Source organism: Zootoca vivipara, chromosome 4 (genome assembly GCF_965207765.1).
Source record: "Zootoca vivipara chromosome 4, rZooViv2.hap1.1, whole genome shotgun sequence".
Lineage (NCBI taxonomy): Eukaryota > Metazoa > Chordata > Lepidosauria > Squamata > Lacertidae > Zootoca > Zootoca vivipara.
In genome coordinates this window covers 29,642,965-29,668,167 of record NC_142587.1, presented here as the reverse complement: position 1 = coordinate 29,668,167, position 25,203 = coordinate 29,642,965, and the positions used below count along the sequence as shown (strand labels likewise).

The window sequence follows — 25,203 nt, the reverse complement described above, 5'->3', positions numbered from 1 at the left end:
TGTAGGTTCTTCCACTAATATAGGTTCTTCCACTGATAATGGAGTGCTTGATCTCTGATTTCAGAAATGCTAATAATAACATGGCACCTTTTGTGTGTACTTATATCAGGTAAAAGATGCATTATAATGCCATTACTATAACAGAATCCCCTTTTTAGCTTGTAATTGATTTTCTGATTAATTAACTGGGAAACAATGAGCAAGTTGATCGTGTTAAAAACACATTATCTCAAGCTTAAAGGGAGAAAATGCTTGCTCCTCTAACATTCAAAAAACCCAAAAAAGACATCTTATTTTTTAACTGGTAACTCCATTGGTCTTCATAAAGTAGGCTGCCTCAACATAACTCATCTCCCTGGAGGCAAATCTGTGCCTTGTTTTTGACAGCCTCACTAGTGCTTTTTGCGCTTGCATGAAAGTATTACACCAAAACATACTTAGCATAGCTGAAAAGGCATTTGAGCTTTTGTTTGTCTCTAGCCCAGCAAATTACCTAGACATCTCAGGTTCTGTCAGATTATTCTCACTTGTCTACACTGCTATCCTGGTAGAGAAAAACCTGGTTGTGTAGTTGTTTGCTGTTGTGATGAGCTGTGCCAGCTCAGATCCCAAGTCACTATATCATCTGTGCATCTTTGTTCATACACAGGCCCAGGCTTAGGAATACAGCTTAATTTCCAATTGAGTCCCAGCAGAGCTGGGGAGAGGGGTTTATGCCCCAAGCATATCTCCAGTTCAGTTGGGGTGAACGATTTATGCCGGTGTAGCCCCTGGCTAAGTCAGGAAAGCCAAAAATCAGACAAATCCAAACTCTCTTATCCTAGTGGGTTTGGATTACTCTGTTATCTGTTGATCTACCCATTTTTGCCTCTGGATCTGGCTAGTTTTGCCTGTGATTTTTTTGAGGCCATACTTGACACAATAGGAATAAATTACATTTTATTTGTTGTGCAACACATGGAAAGTTTCATCAGGCACCACACAAAAAGTTTTATTCCATTCCTGTTTAACCTCATGCTTTATACCCTCAGGCATTTATTTTAGTGTGCCAAAGGTTAATTTAATTATTGTTTGTAATTTCCAACAAAGAAAAAAAAAGTTGAGCCACAGCCAAATGAAGAAAGGAGATTTGTGTTTGTGTTTTGTGGGTTTAATCTGATTCTGATTACAGTCAGCATTCTAAAGCAAGGGTAAAAAAAACAACACTTCACAGTGGTAAACAGCAGCTTTTGAACTGGTGAAAGAACTAATTAAACACCATTAACTAAACAATGTGTACAGAACAACCCGCCCACTTAGGTTGTAAACCTAAAATACAGCTAAAAACCTAAGATACAGCTTCTACTAAATTTATTTGTATCATATATTAGATAGTTTCCAAAAGGAGTGTTGGACACAATAATGCAGGTGAGACATATATCAACTGCCCTATTTCCCCCGTAAAATAGGTCTGGGAGTGTGGCATCATATAACCTTATGCTTTGAGTAGCACCAAGTCGCTTTCTGTCTTGTCATGGTTCCTGCTGGAATAAACAGCAACACCCCATCCATTAACTTCAGTGGAGGCATGTTTCGAAAAGGAGGCTCCATTTCTGAACAAATGCCTTCTTGAATGTGTCAGTAATCCTATACACACTTACCTGGGAGTAAGTCCAATTGGAATGAGTCCCTGCAGGACCTGGACCTGGTCTAGTTTGCCACTATGCCCTTTGTGACGACCCGGGTCCCACTCTACCTTACTATCACTGCGACACAGGAATCCAGAGGGGAAAACACCCACCCTCTTCTCCTGCCGCCTCAAAAATAAACCCCTTTTCCTAATGGGTTTCTAAGTAAGGAGAGCCTTCCAGCCTACGTGGCCTGGTACCTTAAGAAACTCTAGGCTGTCCCCCAGGAATAACCTCTTGCCTCCTGTAAAGGGTCTCCCTCAGTTGGATTCCCCCACTGTAGAAGTTTGCCCTAGGCACTCTGGCAACTTCTTGGCACCTCAGGTTACCCTTCTTAGCCTCCTCCGTGTAACTTCAGGACACAAACCACCACCTCCCTGCCTGAGGTGAGTTTGGCCCTCTCTTGAGTCACCACGGCTGTGAGTCCTGGTACCTCGCTGGAAAAATACAAACGGACCTCTTGTTGGCAAAAACAGAGATGAAGTTTTATTGTGTTAAAAACATAAGTGATTCTTTAACGTGTCATTTATTAATTAGCTTTGTTCCAGTTGTACAAAATAAACTCAGTCAAACATTTAACTTTAAGTTGTCCTAGCCTCTTCACTGTCTTCTAACAAGCAACCTCATAACACCACACCACACCTTCCTCCCTCTCCCTCCTAACTGACCAAACCGACTCTCCCTCCTTTTTTTTTTAAAACCGGGCACAGTCCCGCCCCCATCAGAGTTCTATGCCAGTCAGGCTGGAGGTGGGTTAACTCTTTGCCAGCCGGGCAGAAATAAACATTTAAAAAAGTGCTTCAATTTGTCACATATCTCCCCCCACCACAAAGACATTGCGTCGGCTTGCTCTTAACTAACTAGAGCAATGCCAAAGCAATGGGCTTGGGGTTATAAATCCTTCAATGCATCCTATACCATTCATATTACAAAGTCAACTAAATTAACCTCTCATAAACTTGCACACAGATAAACCATGTTTGGCATGTGTTAGTTTATAACGCCTTAGCACAAATGTCTTGCTAGGGTTATCACCGTTTCATATAATCATTTGCACCATTCTATACCTCTCAAAAATACCTGGATAAAGCGTCCGCTATGATGTTTTCCTTCCCACTTATGTGCTTACCCTGTGTCTATTACATGAGTTGCTAGGCTGGTCCTCCCTGGGATGTTTGAGAAGATCTGAGCAAACTGAGCAAGGACTAATTTTAACTGCTCCTTTTGCTCTGGGGTCAGACTTTCATCGAATGACACCTCTGCTAGAGTTGTGCCCTTACTCAGCTCTCCCCACCCAGTTAAATGAATTCCTTGTGTCACCTTCCCCTTTACTTGCAACACCAACTTATTTCTGTCAAAATAAGGCTTAAGTAAGTTTACATGAAAATTTTTACATCGGTTCCCTTCCCCATCTAACTCTACCAAATAGTTCACCGCTGATATCCTCTCGACCACTTTGAAGGGACCGTCCCACGACATCTCCAACTTCTTTCGACGTCTTGTTCTTAACACGAGCACACTGTCACCAGGCTGGAAAGATCTGTCTCTTGCGTGTGCATCATACCACTGCTTCTGTCGACGCTGTGCCTGCTGCAAGTTGTGAGCAGCTTGCTCCCGTAGCTCTTGAAGGTCGCTCTGCAGCTCCTGTAGATACGTCACAACATCAGGGCTGTCGATCTGCTCCTCCCCTGACCACGCTGCTTTCATCAAGTCTAGGGGTCCTCGTGGCTGTCGTCCAAATAGGAGTTCAAAAGGACTGAACCCTGTGCTCTCCTGCGGCACTTCGCGATAACCAAATAGGAAGTGTTGCAGCCTCTCATCCCAGTCGTTAGGATGATTGATGGAATAGGTTTTTAGCATCCGGCTCAGGGTCGAATTAAATTTCTCCGTCAAGCCATTCGACTGTGGATGATAAGCCGTAGTTTTAACATGCTTAATTCCACAAAGAGTTAAAAGCTCTTCCATGGTCTTGGACGTGAAGGATGTCCCTAAATCTGTTATAATTTCTTTGGGGAATCCCAGCCTTAGGAACACCGACATGAGGGCTTTTGCTACAGTCTTTGAGTCAATGTCCTTTAGAGGTATTGCTTCTGGATAGCGCGTAGCATAATCCACGAGGCATAAAATAAACTTATTCCCCCTTTTTGTAACTCTGGAGATAGGCCCGAGGATGTCCACTCCTACTCTGGAAAAGGGCTCAGTAATTACGGGAATAGACTGTAACAAGCCTCGCGTTTTGTCCGCTCTTTTGCCTGCTTTTTGGCAGATCACACAGGACTTGCAATACTCTTTGATGTCCTTGCCCATCCCAGGCCAGTAAAATCTTGCTTGGATTCTATCACTAGTTTTTCTAATGCCTAGATGCGCTGCTGAGGGTGCGTCGTGTGCCATTTGTAGCACTTGCCACCGGTAAGCTCTTGGCAACACTAACTGTTTCTTCCTTTCCCAAACAGCAGCAGTTTTCCTCCTCCTAGAAATTCTATACAGTCTTCCCTCAATGGTGGTAAATAAGCAGGGGTTCTCCACAGTTACTTCTGCAGTAGGACTTTGTGCTTTACCCCACAGCTCTTTTATAGTTTCATCCTCTTTTTGATCACTCAAGAATTGGGCACCGTGCTCCTGGACCACGGGCACGCTAATCAGCCCTTCATCCTCACCAGGCTCTATGGGTGACTCTATAACTGCAGGAGGATTACTCTCAGTGACTTGAGACTGTGACCTAGTTATCACTTGAATACGGTGTTTCTGACTAGCTAGGTCATTCCCTATTAAAAAGGGTACCTCCAATTCATTTAGGATTCCTACTCTCCATTTGCCACAAAATCCTTTGTAGGTAATATCAACTTCAGCTAATGGTACTTCAAAATGTGGGCCCCATATGCCTTTTAAACTATAGGACTGACCCTTGAGGTACTGCTCCTTTGGAACAAATTGTGATTTGACAAGTGAGACTTCTGCTCCTGTGTCCCTCAAACCTAAACAAGACTGACCATTTAATTCAATAGGCTCCATGTAATCTTGGTTGCACTCCTGCTCAGCCCTCCAGACCTGTAAGACCTTAGAAGTAGTCTCAGCTGGACTGTCTGATTTCTCTGAGCCTTCTGTCTGAGGCGAGCTATTTTCCTGTGACTGCATTACCAGTTTTACTTGTTTAGCTGCAGTAGGTGTAGTTTGCGACTTAACCAGCAGGGGGCACCTGGCACGTACATGGCCCTCACGATTACAGAAAAAACAAGTGATTTTCTTCAACCCTGTCTTGTCAGAAACTGATTCCCTGACAGGAAAATTTTCTTGCCTGTCTTTATTTTCTCTGTTTCTCCATGGATTACCCTTCTGTGAGTGTTTTGGGAATGCTATTTCATTGAAATCTCCTTGTAGTTCGTCTAAGACCTCGGCAACCCGTGCCACAGTTTTCAGTTTTTTATCCCTCAAGAACCAACGTAAATTGCTAGGGATTCGCTTAAAAAATTGTTCTAAACAAATTAATTGTTTTAACTCATCAAAGTCCTTCACTCCACTCCCTTGAATCCATCTGTCAAGTAATTTATCTAAGCGGCTAGCTAGTTGGGCATAAGTCTCTTTATGTTCCTTTTTTGCCTCACGAAAAGCCTTTCTGCTTTGTTCAGCCGTGAGTCCACATCGAACCCTGACCCTTTGCTTAAATACTTGGTAACTTGACAGCTCTTCTTCCCTCAGGTCAGCATAAATTTCACTTAGTATCCCACAAATTTGAGGTCTTAAATAAAGCATCCAGTTCTCCTCAGGTATTTGAAATTCCACACAAACGCGTTCGAAGGTAAATAAAAACGATTCGACATTATCGTCTTTTCCAAATTTGGGGAACCTTTTTAAATTAATTGCGGTACTATCATTATTAACTGGGCTACTAGTTAATTCTGATCGCAAACGTATCTCTTCAAGCTTCATTCTGTCCTGTTCTAATTGAACCCTTAACCTCTCGGACTGCATTCTCTCCTCAGATGCCATCTTTTCCCTCTCAGCTTCAATTCTAGCTTTTTCCCTCTCACTTTCAATTCGGGCCATCTCAATTCGTAGTTTCATAACTTCTACCTCAGAACCTGGGCTTCCCTCAGCCCCTTCCGTTCTTTCATCTCCTTTTGCCTCTCTGGGTTTTCTTACGTGAGTCATTTTCCTCACAGGAAAATCCTGACAGACTCAAACCAAACTAGGCGCGTGAGCTTTTAATTTCGATCACGACGCTGCCACCAAAAATGTGACGACCCGGGTCCCACTCTACCTTACTATCACTGCGACACAGGAATCCAGAGGGGAAAACACCCACCCTCTTCTCCTGCCGCCTCAAAAATAAACCCCTTTTCCTAATGGGTTTCTAAGTAAGGAGAGCCTTCCAGCCTACGTGGCCTGGTACCTTAAGAAACTCTAGGCTGTCCCCCAGGAATAACCTCTTGCCTCCTGTAAAGGGTCTCCCTCAGTTGGATTCCCCCACTGTAGAAGTTTGCCCTAGGCACTCTGGCAACTTCTTGGCACCTCAGGTTACCCTTCTTAGCCTCCTCCGTGTAACTTCAGGACACAAACCACCACCTCCCTGCCTGAGGTGAGTTTGGCCCTCTCTTGAGTCACCACGGCTGTGAGTCCTGGTACCTCGCTGGAAAAATACAAACGGACCTCTTGTTGGCAAAAACAGAGATGAAGTTTTATTGTGTTAAAAACATAAGTGATTCTTTAACGTGTCATTTATTAATTAGCTTTGTTCCAGTTGTACAAAATAAACTCAGTCAAACATTTAACTTTAAGTTGTCCTAGCCTCTTCACTGTCTTCTAACAAGCCACCTCATAACACCACACCACACCTTCCTCCCTCTCCCTCCTAACTGACCAAACCGACTCTCCCTCCTTTTTTTTTTTAAAACCGGGCACAGTCCCGCCCCCATCAGAGTTCTATGCCAGTCAGGCTGGAGGTGGGTTAACTCTTTGCCAGCCGGGCAGAAATAAACATTTAAAAAAGTGCTTCAATTTGTCACACCTTCCCCCAACAAGATACATTAAATGTGATCATGCATTTAGCATATACTGTAATGTAGTTTGGTCTGTAGAATGCACCTATGAAAATACTCTGATTTACTCTGGTGCAGAATGGTGGCAATGGTATTGTAGCTGCAGATATATTAACAACAGCCTGCTGCTCAGATTAATTGCAAAATGAACATCACAACTTTAGTGCCACTTGTTTTCATGTCCAGATTTCCATTCATTGTCTGCCTGTATATGTTTCTCAAGCATCTAATAAAAATAAGAACAATCAGAACTGAACTGGGTTTGTGGCTACAAGGTGATATGGGTAAACATCGGTCTGCCTACTACCCTAATTATACAGTAGTTCACACTAATCCATGGGCTTGGGCTTGCAGATAACACCTCCAGCTGGATAGATGCTACACCTGGTGGAACTCTTTATCTCATATACTAGGACTTGTCCTATTATAGTTCTATTGTGGTGAAATATAGGGCAGAATTATATTAATTTTTTATTTAGCCTTCCTTCAGATTTTCATCTCTTCTTAATTTGAAGACACAGGGTGAAATTCAGTGTCGAGCTATGTTGAGTGTTCCGTCAAGGCAAACTTCTCAGATGGAACTTTCCTCGCCTCTGTCTATGTGCCGTTCTGGGGCTTCTCCCAACCCAACCACTGCTCCGAACCCATTTTTGGGGTGCAAGGGGAGAGAAAGGGAAAAGCCCCATTGCACAAATGGAACTCCCTGTGCAAGACTTGTGAGTTGGATCTCCCTCATAGGGTTGTATTCAAATAACTTTTACTCAGTCTACCCTTATAGAAACTAATGGCTCTATGACTAGCTTAGGTCCATTAATTTCAATGCTGCTTCTTCTCTGAGTAAAAGTCCGTTGAAGACAACCCATATTGGCATATACAGTACTATCTATGTGGGGGAGGTTACATCATGTCTCATTCAAGCTCCCTTAATAGCTAAATACCTTACTGTCCAACATTGGAAGGCCTGGCACCAGCACTTATCAAAACTTGGTCAAAGGACCTTCAGGACCTGGATGTCAAAGATCAAATCCTGCAATACTGAATGGGTGTGATGTCAGCACTGAATTCAATGGGTCATGCTCAGAGTAGACTCATTGGAATTAAGTCCATCTGGTGGGTTTTTTTTTGCAAATTGATCATTTGAGGATATGAACAATTCTCAAAAATTAATTGCATAGTATACAAATACCATGCACAATTCTTAGTAGGGTCCAGACTAAACCATTTGAAATAAAAAAAATGCTTTCAGCATGCCCACTCTGAGCATGACTAAGACTTGATGCAATCTACAATGAACAAATCTTTTCCCATAAGGAAAAAGAAGCACACATGTGTGCTTTGGGGGGGGGGGATATTTTCCCTCTAAAATCAGATAAATATAGTGCAGCTTGAGGTTTTTGTCACTTATGTTAGAGAATTGATGCTCAGGGACTTATTAAAATATAAAAGTCAATCAAAACACCACAAATTTGAAATATGAGTTTGGGAATCTTTTGATATATATATATATATATATATATATATATATATATATATATATATATATATATATATATGCATGAACATTCAAAATCTAAAACAGAAGCATTCCCTTGGGCATCTTGACATTTATGAATCCAAGTATGTTTCATTTACCGGTAAACCTGCATTAGCAGGTTCAGGTGTGTCCAGGGTTGTACTAGCCATTCATAGGCTTTCCTGAAAAAAAGCTTATACAGTCTTTCAGCAAGTGTTCACTTTAGATACCGTATCTAAACACATTTAAGCAATCTCCTGAAACAGATGTTATGGCATCAGGTGGCAATGGCTGGTTGCAAAACAAGTGCGAAAGCACGGTACTGCACACGGCCAGGATTAAGAATGCCTTATTATGCAATGACCAGTATACTTACTTGATCGTCAATATGCGCGTCGTCCAATCAGTCTATTTAACTACAGTATATAGAGAGACGGAGATATACGCTACACACACGCACACAGTTTGTTATAGAAACCACAACCTACCGTCCCTCCGATCTCACACTAAGGGCCAAATTCTTTTTTCTTTTTAGGTCCTCCCATGTCTCCTCCTCTTCCTCCCAGACTCGGGTGGGGGTGGGAGCGGGTCACGTACTGTATAATGTTTGCTAAAATATGTAGGTCAGTGGAACATTTCCTGCACTTTTGCAAAAACAAGACGAGGGAGCGCTCTTTCTCCCCCCCCCCAGCTTTCTCCCTCTTCCTCTCTCTCTCTCCCCACCTCCATCCAAAAATCTAAGCCACCCCCCCCACTTTTTCCGAAAGTGTGGGAGGAATGCTGGGTGCGAGCACTGGAGGCGGCGATCCGAGAGTCCCTTTCCACCTCCCTGACCCATTTCGCAGCTTGGCTCGCTGCTGCTGCTGCTCACCGGCGACTCCCGCTCTCCTTTTGCTAGATAGCCTGGTTTATTTCTCTCTCTCTCTCTCACACACACACACGCGCAGTAGCAGGGACCTCCCCTGCTCCCCGCCCTACTAAATCGTGAAGCGCACGCTTCTTACTCTCACTGGAGACGCCGGCGAGGGAGCGCGAGAAGGGCTCCCCCGATGGTCTGAGGGGCGCTGGAAGCCGCCGAGCGGCGCCCCAGCGGCTCCCCCCCCCTCTCGGCTGAGAGCGGGCGCGGATGAGGCGCTGCTGGGGAGAATGCCCCGCTCTTGCCCCCAGGGCAGCAACTTCCCGCCCAGGGAGCCTTTGCAGGAGCCGGCGCGCTCGCAACTTCATGCCCCGAGAGAAGCCCGCGCCAGCAGCAGCAGCAGCCTCAGCCACCCAGGCGCCCTCTGTCTGCGTCTTCCTCCTCGCGAGGCTCCCGGCCGCTTTCCCGCCTTTGCCGAGCCGCTTTTCCCGCCAGTCTCGAGGCTGGGCCGGCGCTGAGGGGGAAGCGGGAGCCCGGCATGCGGAGTCTCCCCTCACACCATGAGATACAGCCGGCGGAGGTGCCACAACAGCAGAGACACCGCCGCTAGCAGCAGCAGCAGCAGCCCCGGTCGAGAAGCGGAGCCGCAGCCGCCTTCTCCCGCCGCTTTGGCGTGCGCCGCGGAGACTTGGTCCGGAGACCTCTGGCACGAGTGGAAGAGCAGCAGCGGCGACGGCCCCGGGGAAAGTGGCCGCCGTAGCAAGCTCTGCAGCGGCGGCAACCCGCGCGCACAGGTCGCTACCGCGGACAGCAGCTGCTGCAGCAGCAGCAGCAGCATCTGGCGCGTGCTGGCGGCGCGCGCCCATCTCTCCCAGTACAGGCACTTCAGGTAAGCCCAAGCAGGTGGCGCCTGACACAGTGACACAGATAAACAGCAGGAACCGCGGGTCACTCCGGCCGCCTCATCGCGCGGCTAGCGTTGGGGGGCGCCCTCGCTTTCTTTCAGCGGGCGCGCGCGCACAGGTGGCTGCAGCTCAAGTCAGGTGCAAGGGCATGGGAAGAGCTGGCCTGGCAACTTGGCCCCTCCGCTGCGCGCCGAAATCGAGGGTAGTGCATGAGACAGACACACACACACACAGAGAGAATAGCACCTAAAGCTGATAAAGATGCTTTGCCAAGTCAATGGTACACAGGCAAAATGATGGTGATAATTTTTGAGGGCTGCTGAGTCAGGCTAATTTTCACCAGTGGCTGTGAATTCGGTTGTGGTTTTTTCCTGGCAGCTGCAATTCAGATGTAATTCCCACATTGGCCAGAACACACTTTGTATTAAATACTAGTTACAGGTAGGTAGCCGTGTTGGTCTGACGTAGTAAAATAAAATAAAATAAAAAAATCCTTCCAGTAGCATCTTAGAGACCAACTAAGTTTGTCATAGGTATGAGCTTTCGTGTGCATGCAGAAGTGTGCATGCACACGAAAGCTCATACCTATGAGAAACTTAGTTGGTCTCTAAGGTACTACTGGAAGGATTTTTTATATATATTTTGTATTAAATACAACTCTCTTTAAAAAAACATATTCAAATGAGTACACTGCGCTAGATGATCCTCAGGGTCCATCCCAACTCTACAGATTTACAACACAGTGAGATTGAGAGGTGATTTTAAAATGCAGTTGTGAAAATGGCCTGAGGCTGTGAGGGTTAATTTTGTGTGTGATGGCCTTTTAAAAACAACACCTCGGTGTAATTTTTAAAGAAAGATCATCATAATGCATACAGTACATATATCTATATATCTTTTTGTGTTTCCCATATATTATCTCAGCAGTCCTAACAAAACTGCTGGAAGGTAGGCCGGCATTGGTGTATCATGTTGTCAGTGGAAGCCTGAGACATGACCACTCAGTGATGCCACTTAGTGAGTCTGTGGCAGAGATTACAGTTGAGGGAAGGACTTCTTGGTTACTAAATCTTAGCTCTTATTGTACATTGACTCCTTGGAAGCTAAATAGTGTTTGGGTCGCGGGTGGTGCTGTGGTCTAAACCACTGAGTCTCTTGGGCTTGCTGATCAGAAGGTTGACTCCTGTTGCTCTGTCCCAACTCTTGTCAACCTAGCAGTTCCAAAGCACACCAGTGCGAGTAGATAAATAGATACCATTACGCTGGGAAGGTAAATGGCATTTCCATGTGCTCTGGTTTCTGTCATGGTGTTCCGTTGCGCCAGAAGTGGTTTAGTCATGCTGGCCACATGACCTGGAAAGCTGTCTGTGGACAAACGCTGGCTCCCTTGAGCTGAAAGCGACATGAACGCCCAAACCCATAGTTGCCTTTGACTGAACTTAAGTGTCCAGGGGTCCTTTACTTTTATCTTAGTCAGTGATTGGATCTATGACTGGCTCTTGAAATGGTGTGTTCTAAATAAAGGCTGTCTATTTCATTTTGGCCTAGGCCTGTGTAATTGTTCTGAAAGAATATATGTTAACATTGTTTCAGGGGGTTCATATTAAGGAATAAGGATCAATCCTTTCCAAAAGCAAATGGATCTCTGTTAGTAAGAGACAATCCTGCATCGCAGCAATGGATTTGGCTGAATTATGTTGTTGTCCCATTGCATTTCTTTGTATGATGATCAGCTCAGGCATTTTAAGATATGTGTGGTAAAAGCCTCTCCACCCATACCTTATAGAGGACACCCAAAACATCCAGCTGTTGGGGGTGGGGCTTGAAATGTGAGTAGTATTGATTTTGCTTTACATTTTCCAGTGAGAGTGCATTTGATAGTCTAGAAATGCATTTTGGGTGTTGTAGATTCTGAGAATTCTTTATTTCCAAAACAACATTTATGAAAGGACGGTGCACACATGCAATCTCTAGTTACTTGCTTATACTATGACAGTATGAAACTTTGCATTTTGTTGCATTTGCCTCTAACAGGGAAGGCTTTTTTTTTAGTACACCTGTCAATAAAATGATTCAGTTTATCAGTTACTCCGCCATTAAAGCAAAAACAAAACAAAATCATCTGCATGTATTTTCAGCTTACGGTTGCTATAGCTTCTGGGCTTCTTTGGTTTGGTTGAATAGCCAACAGGTGAAGCGCTTACATTCTCCTCACTTCAGAAGCTTTTATATAAATTGCTGTCATCAAGCAGAAACTGAGGGTCAGAGACAGAGGCTGTATTCACAGAGAGGTTAAATACTGAGGCAGGGCAAGGCAGGGTGAACGTGAGGCAAGAATTGTAAAAATGTTTTACAATATATTTTACGGTATTGTAAAGTATATTATAAGATATTTGTATAAGATAATGCTTAATAAGTTTTCCTTTAAAATTCATGATTTAATGTTGATATTTATTATATTGTTACATTGGAGGTAAGTCCACAGATATTACTAGGTTTTTTTTTACAGTATTAGATTGTCTTGTCTATATGTATCTTCATCCTTAGTGGCCCAAGAAAAACAAACAAATGTTTCTAAAGGTTCCCATACGGAGGTGGGAAATAGCTGCAGACCATGAATAATTGAAAATAAATCCTGTTTATGTTTGGGATCACCACGCCAAAGTTAAAGAAGCATTACAGTATTTCAATGGTCTGAAGTTTTCTGTATGTTTTGTCAAAAAGAGGGAAAATATAGCAGTTTTTTTTGCAGTTCTCATATGTGTAATGTGCCTTTGAAAGGTGCACATATTTGGGTTTTAAAAGAAGTTCAGTTTGATAGAGCAATTGCAAAAGTCCTCTGTAACAGCTTGGTCTGAAAATATGCAGAATGCATATTATTTACACTGTGAACAGCCTTCAAATCTTTTTTTTGTGAGCTTTAAAGAAAATCATCTTCATATGATGTGTGTGGAAGACAAAATGTAGCATGAACAGTTCTGTCTGCAATGCTTAAATTGATTCAGGCTCTGAAATGATTATTTTTAAACATTTTATAATGTGTGTTTTGCTGCATGAAGAGGGAAATAATTTAAATGACTTTTTAAAAGATAGTTAGAAATGTATTCTATGCGCTAAAGGTAAAGGGACCCCTGACCATTTGGTCCAGTCGTGACCGACTCTGGGGGTTGTGGCGCTCATCTCGCATTATTGGCCGAGGGAGCCAGCGTACAGCTTCCAGGTCATGTGGCCAGCATGACAAAGCCAATTCTGGCGAACCAGAGCAGCACACGGAAACGCCGTTTACCTTCCCGCTTGGAGCGGTACCTATTTATTTACTTGCGCTTTGACGTGCTTTCGAACTGCTAGGTTGGCAGGAGCAAGGACCGAGCAACGGGAGCTCACCCCGTTGCAGGGATTCGAACCGCCGAACTTCTGATCAGCAAGCCCTAGGCTCTGTGGTTTAACCCACAGCGCCACCTGCGTCCCATTCTATGCACTAGCTCATTGTAAAGAGAACATGTAGGGGGGAAAAAATCTGCCTTCAGCACATATTCTGTGTAATATTACAGTTGTTTGTACTCTCACGTTTATTAAGGGCAGAGTTTACAGAGAGATCTGTGGTTCTTTGAAGTTCTGTGCCATGCTAGATAGAATAATTATGCTTTAAAATGTATTTTATACACTGTTAGGCTCTATACACATGTAGGCTTCGAAATGTTCAGGGGTCATTTTTACATAGTGTGCTTTTGTAAATAGCAGTTTGCAGTTGTCTATACCTTCACACAGTAAGAGGCAAATACCATCTATGCAAAGGGTATTACCTATTTCATTCATAAACAAGTTAAGTATGGTGAAGGAGAGTGGCACAGTGCTGCAACATCCGTAGGCCTGCCCCAATAGCAGGTGATTGGGGAAAGTGCTCTCTGTGTATGCAGAGCTTGGGCTTGGGCTCAGTTGGCTTAGCTGAAACCAGTTCAGCCAAGACCAGGGTGTTCTTGGGGTGTGTGTGTGTGTGGTCTGTTGTGATGGGACAATGGGACACTTGCCACTACTCTAGATTGTGTTCAGCTCAGTCACATCATCTAGCAGCCCTATTTTAAAGGCTTGTTTCCCCCCTGCCAGGCTCAGGCCAGCTCAGTTGGCAGTAGCCCTGTTGCTGAACAGAGTTTAGGGATAGGGCTAGATTATTCTGGCATAATTTAACCCCAGTGTAACTTGTGCTGGCTTCCTGTAATTTGGAATGCTCTGCCAATCTGTTCCTTTCCTTACATCTAGTTGCACCTCGGTCAGGGTTGGGAAACCTGCGGTCCTGCAGAAGGTGTTGGACTATAGATCCCATCCAGTGATCAAGGATGATGGGCTATGTAGTACAACACTCCTGGTCTTGGTGCAGTTTTATTTTGATACATAGTTTTGCATTGTTTGCTATCTCGTTTTTCCTCCTAGTTTTTTTTTAAATTATTATTTAAAGGAAATTGATCTGAATAGTGTTGTTGTATATTTATTGTTTTTCTGTATAAGCCACCTAGAGATTTTTTAATTATATAAAGAAGTATAATCTTTTATTAAAATAAATAATACGGTAAATATTGTTTGCTTTTGCTCTTTGCTTGTAGTACACAATTTGACCATTAGGGTCTGAATTCAGCAGACGTTATGGGCAGAAACAAACTTGGTGAGAGTGCCTTAGAACACAATTGCTTGTCTAATGTTACTGTTTCGGAAGAGCTAAGAGTTTCAAGTTGAGAATAATGAGCTAACAAGGGACCTTGGGGTTCCTTGGTGCATCACACAATAACTTGGTTTGGACGCCTGCGTTTGTATAACATGACACGCCAGATTCCGGCTTAATTCCTGGAATGAGTGGGGCAGGAATGGAGTAAGGCACGGGTGTCAAACACAAGGCCCGGGGGCCAAATCCGGCCCGCCAGACCTCGTCATGTGGCCCGCCGAGCGCCCCAGCCAGCGGGACCCAGCAGCGGGACCTTGCTGCTGAAGCGCTGCACCGACAAACAGCTGGGGCCTGGGGGGGTTAGAAAGGCGCTGCGTGGAGCGCCCCGAGCCACAGCAGGAGAAGGAGGAGGCAGCTTGCCAGGTCAGTGCCCAGCAGCGCCACACGGAGAGTGCCGAGCCTCTGGGACGCAGCAGTGCTCTGTAGCACTTTGAATCCTCCTCCTCCTGCCACGGCTCGGCGCCTGGAAACGGCTGCTGCTGCTGCTGAAGCACAGACAAAGCACCCAGCAGCGCCGCGTGGAGGAGGATTCAAAGTGCTACAGAGCACTGCTGCGTCCCAGAGGCTCGGCACTCTCCGTATGGCGCTGCCGGGCACCGACCCGGCGAGCCGCCTCCTCCTCCTCTTGCCTCAGCTCCTCCTCCTCCTGCCGCGGCTCAGCCTCATGAACGTGAGCTCAGCAGCAGCTCAGCCTCATGAACGTGCAACCCTGAGGCTTTACGCACGTCTCCTAAAACAGACACCCGCTACCTCACGCTGCACGGGAAATGCTTTTTGCCCCTGGGTCCCTTCGCACTCTTTTCTGGCGCTGAATCAAGGCGGCGACCCCCCCCTTCCCTTTCTTTCTTCCTCTCTCTCGTTCTTATTCTTTCTTTCCCTCTCCTTCCTTCCTTCTTTATCTCTGTCTTCTCTCCGTCTTTCTTTTTCTTTCCTTCTTTATTCCCTTCTTTCTTTCCTACTCTTCTTTCTCTCCCCTCTTTCCTTCCTCTCTCCCTCCTGCTCCCTCTTCCTTCCTTCCTTCCTTCCTTCCTTCCTTCCTTCCTTCCTTCCTTCCTTCCGTCCTTCCCATCTTTCTTCCTCTCCCTCATTCTTATTCTTTCTTTCTTTCCCTCTCTATTTCCTTCCTTCTTTCTCCCTTTCCGTCTTCTCTCCCTCTTTCTTTTTCTTTCCTTCTTTATTCCCTTCCTTCTTTCCTACTCTTCTTTCTCTCCCCTCTTTCCTTCCTTCCTTCCTTCCTTCCTTCCTTCCTTCCTTCCTTCCTTCTTCCCTCCCCTCCCTCTCCCTCTCCTCAGAAACATAGGATGCTGCTTTATACTTCTGGCCCTTAAACCCTGGAACCAGGAGAGCAGCTCCAGTGAGTCAACCTCAGCCAGTCCCTTTGGTGAAGGATGGTGGCTCACTGGCAGAACATCTGTCCTGCATGCAGAAGGACCCCAGCATCTCCAGGTACCAGTAGCTCTGCAAAGCTCCTGCATGAAACCCTAGCGAGCCTCCACCACCCAGTGCAGTTACCAAAAATCATTTTTCAATAAATTGTACAATAATTGTACATTTGAATATCTACTTGCCATTATTCTGACTATGTTTCTGCTTTCAGAGCTAGTTATTACTGACATTATTACAAAAAAACAGTAAAACAGTAATAATTGAATGCAGTGACAATAATTTATGATAATAAAGAGTGGACACATAGTCCTACAGATACAACCGGCCCTTTGAGAGTGACCAAACTGCTGATGTGGCCCCCGATGAATTTGAGTTTGACACCCCTGGAGTAAGGGCTTTCCAAGCACCATGCACCAGTATGATGCATGTTCACCTTAAACCACAGGTGGTTTTTTAACTATGGCTTAATGTGGCGTGTGAACAAAAGCCGGTGAGATTTCCTGGGGTTTCCCTATTTGCTAAAAACATTATTTTACTTAAAACTACATTGAAGTTAGTTGAAATTTCCTGCTAAAGAGCTGGGAATATTTGGAATTATTTGTTTAATTATTCAGCCTAGAGAGTTTTATTTAGTGAGCAGAAACCTGAAGAAGAAGGCTAGTTAACATTTTGTGAAGTGCAGCAGCTGTAACCTATGTCGGTTCATTGTTGTCATGGTAATACATTAAGTGGCATAGGAAGGTGGGTGCGGACCGCCCCTGGTGTCATTACTGAGGGGTGTGTGTGACAAAATGGCAAAAATATATGTTGGGTTTTTAAAATAAAATTGGGTTCACAACACTTTGTAAAAGGAAAAGTCTTACCTTTGATTTAAAACGGAAGAACAGATACGTACTTAGTTGGTTTTTGTGTCTGCATAGAAACACACTTGAGCTGTTCATTTTTAAGCTGCTTTAAGTATTATATAAATAAATATGGAAATGAAGGGCCAGTCTCTGTGTAATGCTGAGTCATGTTTCTTTTGTGTTGTATTACAGAAAGCATCTGCCCAGGCTGGCTTAGAGGGATCTGTATTTTGTTTGGAGTACGTGGGGATTTTTTAATAGGGCTGAGCTAAAAAGTAAACTTTTTTGGCTCAGAAGAAGGGGGAGGGCTTTTGTGGGAGACTGCAATATTTTACAAAAGGCCATCCCTCTGCTCACTTTTTTGTTTATGATCTTAGTAGTGGAATTGACCTTGCTGCATACTGCTTCTTGACTAGTCTGATAGGTTTAATTCTTCTATATCCATTTCCATTTAGGAATTAATATATTATAGATCACGTTCCCATTTATGAATATACAGTTATATGATGAGTAATTTAAATTAAGAAAAAGTAGATATATTTTCATAATTGGACCTTTTATATCCTTAGAGGTTAATAGTAGCTGCTCCTCGAATAGGAGTGCATTTCTATAGACGAGCATTAACAATATTCCTTCCTTGAAAGTGTTGAAGTTATAGAGGTCTAATGCTTTCCTTTTTCAGAATTACTTTTTTAATGAATTCACGTCAGTCTTATGAAAATTCATAGTGTAGAGTTCATGCAATGATATCTCTCAGTAATGTTCATCTGAAAACTATCAAGATAATAATTCCCACTTGCAGAATAAAGAGCTCATAACCCAGCTCCTCTCAGCAGCCAGAAGCATCATAGCCAGACGCTGGAGAGACCAGTCAGGAGTAAACATGGACCTCTGTTATCAAATTGTGTGTAAAACAGCCTTACTAGAAAAGCTAACCAATAGACTGAAACTGCCACCTGTTGTGAGACTCATGGTTCTTTTCTGTAAACTCAATCCTGCAAGTAGATTAAGCATTTGGATATAAACATTTCCCATGTATTTTTCTCTACCTGGGATAATAACCTCACAGCAAATCAGTCTGTAATTCTGACAGTAATTCTGAGGATAATGGGGAAGCACCCCAAAGGAGAACATGAATATATTCATTCACTCACACATCAAGCCTCATACCACAGGAATTCCCGATGTGATTTTTAAGGAACCTTAATTACTGTCTGTTGTTATCTTGACAGATGATCTCTTCATAGTAATAAAAATACTTCTGAGTTGTTGGGAAAACCACTTCTTCCATTGAATCTGACTTTTTAAAAACAGAAATAGTAGTTTTGGCAATGCCTCTGTGCTATTTCATACTTTATTTGGGGCTGTCTGCTTTGGGACATAGACCTGAGATATTTCAAACTAAAAAAAAGGGTCGAAAAATAAAAAAATTCCTTCCAGTAGCACCTTAGAGACAAACTAAGTTTGTCATTGGTATGAGCTTTCATGTGCATGCACACTTCTTCTGATAGTATCTGAAGGTGGTCTATCTGATACTTCAGATAGTATCAGATGGTACCTGAAGAAGTCTGCATGCACACGAAAGCTCATACCAATGACAAACTTAGTTGGTCTCTAAGGTGCTACTGGAAGGAATTTTTTTATTTTGTTTTGACTACGCCAGACCAACACGGCAACCTACCTGTAACTAAAAAAAGGGTGGTTAACATACACATTGATCCTTCATTGATCCTAACATACACATTGATCCTTGTCGTGGCGAAGGGGCTTGAATAACTCGGAGAAGCTATGAGCTATGCCATGCAGGGCCACCCAAGATGGACAGGTCATAGTGGAGAGTTTTGACTAAACGTGATCCACCTGGAGAAGGAACTGGCAAGCCACTCCAGTATCCCTGCTAAGAAAACTCCATGGACAAAGACAACAGGCATATAAAAGTTATGACGCTGGAAGATGAGCCCCTCAGGTCGGAAGGCGTCCAACATGCTACTGAGGAAGAGCAGAGGACAAGTACAAGTAGATTCAGAGCTGATGAAGCGGCTGGGCCAAAGCCGAAAGGACGCTCAGTTGCGGATATGCCTGGAAGCGAAAGGAAAGTCCGATGCTGTAAAGAAAAATATTGCATAGGAACCTGGAATGTAAGAACCATGGATGGAGGTAAGCTGGATGTGGTCAAAAATGAGATGACAAGAATAAATATCGACATCCTGGGCATCAGTGAACTAAAATGGAAGGGAATGGGCGAATTCAGTTCGGGTGACTATCATATCTACTACTGTGGGCAAGAATCCTATAGAAGAAATGGAGTGGCCCTCATAGTCAACAAAAGAGTGGCAAAAGCTGTAATGGGATGCAATCTCAAAAATGACAGAATGATCTCGATACGAATCCAAGGCAGACCTTTTAACATCACAGTAATCCAAGTTTATGCACCAACTACCGGTGCTGAAGAAAGTGAAATTGACCAATTCTATGAAGACCTACAACACCTTCTAGAAATGACACCAAAGAAGGATGTTCTTCTCATTACAGGGGATTGGAATGCTAAAGTAGGGAATCAAGAGATAAAAGGAATAACTGGCAAGTTTGGCCTTGGAGTTCAAAATGAAGCAGGGCAAAGGCTAATAGAGTTCTGTCAAGAGAACAAGCTGGTCATCACAAACACTCTCTTCCAACAACACAAGAGACGACTCTACACATGGGTATCACCAAATGGGCAGCATCAAAATCAGATTGATTATATTCTCTGCAGCCAAAGATGGAGAAGCTCTATACAGTCAGCAAAAACAAGACCTGGAGCTGACTGTAACTCAGATCATCAGCTTCTTATAGCAAAATTCCAGCTTAAACTGAAGAAAGTAGGAAAAACCACTGGGCCAGTAAGATACAATCTGAATCAAATCCCTTATGAATACACAGTGGAAGTGAGGAACAGGTTTAAGGATTTAGATTTGGTGGACAGAGTGCCTGAAGAACTATGGATGGAGGCTCGTAACATTATACAGGAGGCAGCAACGAAAACCATCCCAAGGAAAAGGAAATGCAAGAAAGCAAAATGGCTGTCCAACGAGGCCTTACAAATAGCGGAGGAGAGGAGGCAAGCAAAATGCAAGGGAGATAGGGAAAGATACAGGAAACTGAATGCAGATTTCCAAAAAGCAGCAAGGAGAGACAAGAGGGTCTTCTTAAATGAGCAATGCAAAGAAATAGAGGAAAACAATAGAATGGGGAAAACCAGAGATCTGTTCAAGAAAATTGGAGATATGAAAGGAACATTTCGTACAAAGATTACCATAATGAAGGACAAAAAAGGTAAGGACCTAACAGAAGCAGAAGACATCAAGAAGAGGTGGCAAGAATACACAGAGGAATTATACCAGAAAGATATGGAGGTCTCGTACACCCCAGGTAGTGTGGTTGCTGACCTTGAGCCAGACATCTTGGAGAGTGAAGTCAAATGGGCCTTAGAAAGCACTGCTAATAACAAGGCCAGTGGAAGTGATGATATTCCAGCTGAACTATTTAAAATTTTAAAAGATGATGCTGTTAAGGTGCTACACCCAATATGCCAGCAAGTTTGGAAAACTCAGCAATGGCCAGAGGATTGGAGAAGATCAGTCTACATCCCAATTCCAAAGAAGGGCAGTGCCAAAGAATGCTCCAACTACCGCACAATTGCGCTCATTTCACACGCTAGCAAGGTTATGCTCAAAATTCTACAAGGCAGGCTTAGGCAGTATGTGGACCGAGAACTCCCAGAAGTGCAAGCTGGATTTCGAAAGGGCAGAGGAACCAGAGACCAAATAGCAAACATGCGCTGGATTATGGAGAAAGCTAGAGAGTTCCAGAAAAACGTCTACTTCTGCTTCATTGACTATGCAAAAGCCTTTGACTGTGTCGACCACAGCAAACTATGGCAAGTTCTTAAAGAAATGGGAGTGCCTGATCACCTCATCTGTCTCCTGAGAAATCTCTGTGTGGGACAAGAAGCTACAGTTAGAACTGGATATGGAACAACTGATTGGTTCAAAATTGGGAAAGGAGTACGACAAGGTTGTATATTGTCTCCCTGCTTATTTAACTTATATGCAGAATTCATCATGCGAAAGGCTGGACTAGATGAATCCCAAGCCGGAATTAAGATTGCCGGAAGAAATATCAACAACCTCAGATATGCAGATGACACAACCTTGATGGCAGAAAGCGAGGAGGAATTAAAGAACCTTTTAATGAGGGTGAAAGAGGAGAGCGCAAAATATGGTCTGAAGCTCAACATCAAAAAAACCAAGATCATGGCCACCGGTCCCATCACCTCCTGGCAAATAGAAGGGGAAGAAATGGAGGCAGTGAGAGATTTTACTTTCTTGGGCTCCTTGATCACTGCAGATGGTGACAGCAGTCACGAAATTAAAAGACGCCTGCTTCTTGGGAGAAAAGCAATGACAAACCTAGACAGCATCTTAAAAAGCAGAGACATCACCTTGCCGACAAAGGTCCGTATAGTTAAAGCTATGGTTTTCCCAGTAGTGATGTATGGAAGTGAGAGCTGGACCATAAAGAAGGCTGATCGCCGAAGAATTGATGCTTTTGAATTATGGTGCTGGAGGAGACTCTTGAGAGTCCCATGGACTGCTAGAAGATCAAACCTATCCATTCTTAAGGAAATCAGCCCTGAGTGCTCCCTGGAAGGACAGATCGTGAAGCTGAGGCTCCAATACTTTGGCCACCTCATGAGAAGAGAAGAATCCTTGGAAAAGACCCTGATGTTGGGAAAGATTGAGGGCACTAGGAGAAGGGGACGACAGAGGACAAGATGGTTGGACAGTGTTCTCGAAGCTACGAACATGAGTTTGACCAAACTGCGGGAGGCAGTGCAAGACAGGAGTGCCTGGCGTGCTATGGTCCATGGGGTCACGAAGAGTCGGACACGACTAAACGACTAAACAACAACAACAACATACACATTGAAGTATCAGAGGTGAGCAGTGGCTCAATTTCTGTGCGTAAGTGTGTTTGGAAGGCTGTGTGCATTGTGCTCAGACACATGGCATGGCATGTAACTAGAATCTAGCCCCTCCATAAGAGGATCACAATGCCTAAGGGAAGTGCTTTTTTCCTAGAAAAATAGGTGCCGGTACTCACCATGAAGTCATTACAGTAAATGCCACACTTTTTAACAACAACAGCAGCAACAACAAGAGGTGCCGGTACTGGATACCCTTGAGTGCCCCCTTAAAAAAAAACCACTGGCTAAGGGCTCTATTGGAAAGCTGTATGTTGATGTATTTCCTTTTGGTTTTGAATATACTGTATTATTACCGTAATTTGATTGTACCTGTATATAAATCCACAGGATTATTTCATGTTGGCTATACATGACCAATCGATGCACTTTAGATTATACCAGGCATCCCCAAACTGCGGCTCTCCAGATGTTTTGGCCTACAACTCCCATGATCCCTAGCTAAGAAGACCAGTGGTCAGGGATGATGGGAATTGTAGTCCAAAACATCTGGAGGGCCGAAGTTTGGGGATGCCTGGATTATACTGTGGGTAGATAGGGTTTTTCTGGCATCTTCATGGCTTATAGAGTACAGTCGCACTTTGGATCCCGAATGCCTTGCAAGTTGAATGTTTTGGCTCCTGGACATTGCAAACCTGGAAGTGAGTGTTCCGGTTTGTGGACATTCTTTGGAACCCGAACGTCCGAAGCGGGTTCCGCTGGTTCCGATTGGGTGCAGGAGCTTCCTGCAGCCAATTGGAAGCCACGCCTCTGATTCCGTTCGACTTCCGAGGTACAGTCATACCTCATGTTGCGCCCGCTTCAGTTTACGTCTTTTCAAGTTGCGTCCTGCGGCAACCTGGAAGTACCAGAACGGTTACTTCTGGGTTTTGCCGCTTACACATGCACAGAAGTGCTAAATCGCACCACATGTGCAGATGCAGTGCTTCTGGATGCGAACGCCTCCGGGACAGATTACGTCTGCAACTCGAGGTTCCACTGTATGACTGTAGTGATAATGGGTCATGTTACTGTTCTTTTCCTGTTGTTGCACAGCCATTGCATCAAAGATTTCAGAGACACCTTTGATCATCATCATCATCATCATGTTTTATTATGTATACCCCGCCCATCTGGCTGTATAAAACAAAAAATAATAGCAGATTCCACAAATATCAGGCTAAATATATTAGTGTCAACAATCCCCCACCCCTTCTAGTAATTTAATTAATCTGTTTCTGGATTTTGTAAGATGGTTTATAATAAGAATAGAACCATCCGAACATCCAAAATCTTATTAATCTACAAAACAGTAGTTGGGGCTCAATTTTTGTTCATCGGGAATATGGCCCAATTATGAAGTCGAAAATTAATTAGATATTGCTCAAGTGAACCCAGAGCAAAACCCAAAGATTTGTATAGATATATAAAGCCAATTTTGTGGTAGACACAATAACCTTTTCCTGCACAGTGATGACACCAGCCCAGCTCTGAGAAAACAAATGCTTCCTTATGCTGCTGTATGCAACCCAGTCGGAAGGGCATGGTACAAATAAATAATAATAATAATTAGTAGTAAGTGAGATAAGTTTGAGAGAATAGGGATACATTGCAGGTCTGATGAAATGGCTCTTACAAATTCATTTTTTGCTGCTGTTTACAGACAAATAAAGGAATAAATATACTATATTTGATCCTGGCAGATAATGTGGTTCCACTAAAGCAGGTCACTGCACATTCTCATTCGCAGTTACTTTGGGACAATGCGAACTTACTGTTGCATGAAAAAGTGCATTGCTGAATATGGCATCTAGAAGATGATATATGTCATTGTGGCAACTTTTATTATGCCTACTTTAGTACACAGCTTTATTTATTTATTTTAAAGGCACTTATGTGGAACAGTAAGGTGTTGCCTTGGTGGCCTTGTTTCACACATTTCAGGATTTTGGGAAAGAATATATAGGGCAGGACTACTGAAAACTTTCATGTTATTTTTCTAGGTGTAGAGAAGGTTGAACCTAGCACCCTGAATGAGCCAGTACCACTGTTATTTCATGTGCCCCCCCTTCTTATCTGCCTTTTGCAGAAGAGTTTTGCGATGAATTAGGGTGATATCCAGTTCAATCGCACTCGGAGCAGACCAACTGAAATTAATGGACTTCAGTCACTTACGTCCGTTGCTTTCAATGGGTCTACTCCTGAGTATGATTTTTGTCTTGTGTCTTTTACACTTTAAGCCTGTGGACACGAACTGTCTTGCTTTTAATCTGTGTACAGCATTTAGTAAATGTTAGTGCTGTATAAAATCCTAATGTCTAATAATTAAGATTAGAATTAGGGATGGAGGAATCTGCAAATTTCGGTTTCTCTCTCGAGCTTCTCATTTTTCAGATCTTGAGTTCGGTTCCTACATCAGTTTGCACTTTAAAAAAAGCCCTCATGAAAATTAGTCAGCAGTTTCATATTCTTTTTTCCGTAATGTACAAGTTTTTGTTTGAAATTCTGCTTAAGATACACATTTTTTCATGCATTTCCCCCCAACATAATGAACTTTTGTATATTATTTTCATTAATACATGCATTGGTTTTCCTGTGCTATATTCATTCTGGTTGGAAAACTGTATCACAGCATTTGTAGAAGTGTGAATTTTGAGATAGCTACATTTTGGTTTTTGTATTCTTACAAGCGTTGAAACAATTTCCTTCCCATTCCTACTTGAAATCAGTACAGTGATTAAAAATATTTACAAGTTTAAGAAGGGTGTAATGTGAGACATAGTTGCCAAATATTTGTTTCATCATAAACTGAGGTGTGTGTGTGTGTGTTTGTTTGTGTGTTTGTATGTATGTTTAAATGTGCAACCTCAGGATTACTCTTTTGTCTTCAACCTTTGTGGGGCTACATGATAACATGACTCACCTTCTTCAGCCTTCCACACAACCACAAAACTTACACGCCTCGGTTTTTATTTCATTTCTCATTTGGTCACATAAACACCATCAGCGCTATGTTGCAATTCCAAACAAGCCATTGGTATGCTTGGTTGCAGAGGGATGATATTTCTGTAGACAGAGCTCAGTAGACAAATTACTTAATGACTGATGGGAGAACAGGAACAGCTACTAAATCACCTGTACACACACTTGCTAGGAGAAGAGAAATATTTCTCATTCTATCAGCAAAAAATATGGAATGATATGCACATTCCATGACATTACTGGCAGTAGTCTACAAAGACAGGTCATTTCCTTTCTGCAGTGTTTGTTTATAGACTC

General features: G+C 43.4%; 1 protein-coding gene and 1 long non-coding RNA gene across 4 annotated transcripts in view; one reads left to right on the top strand and one right to left on the bottom strand.

The window, feature by feature from the left end:
- Positions 1-8,238: 8,238 nt before the first annotated feature.
- LOC148685883 (uncharacterized) lies at positions 8,239-8,837 on the bottom strand. The gene is made up of 2 exons (XR_015949497.1): positions 8,705-8,837; positions 8,239-8,398 (listed from the first exon to the last, which is right to left on the bottom strand). It is a non-coding gene; the product is annotated as an uncharacterized LOC148685883 (long non-coding RNA).
- A 325-nt stretch (positions 8,838-9,162) lies between these two features.
- Positions 9,163-25,203, top strand: part of NPAS2 (neuronal PAS domain protein 2) — a 66,818-nt gene continuing 50,777 nt past the window's right edge. For 2 of the 3 annotated variants that reach the window (XM_035116141.3, XM_035116142.3), the window contains exon 1: positions 9,225-9,961. In XM_035116141.3, the coding sequence (XP_034972032.3) occupies positions 9,633-9,961 (329 nt within the window). In that variant the 5' untranslated portion in view covers positions 9,225-9,632. Of the gene's footprint in view, positions 9,962-25,203 lie in introns of all 3 variants that reach the window. The other variant, XM_035116145.3, reaches the window with a different exon arrangement.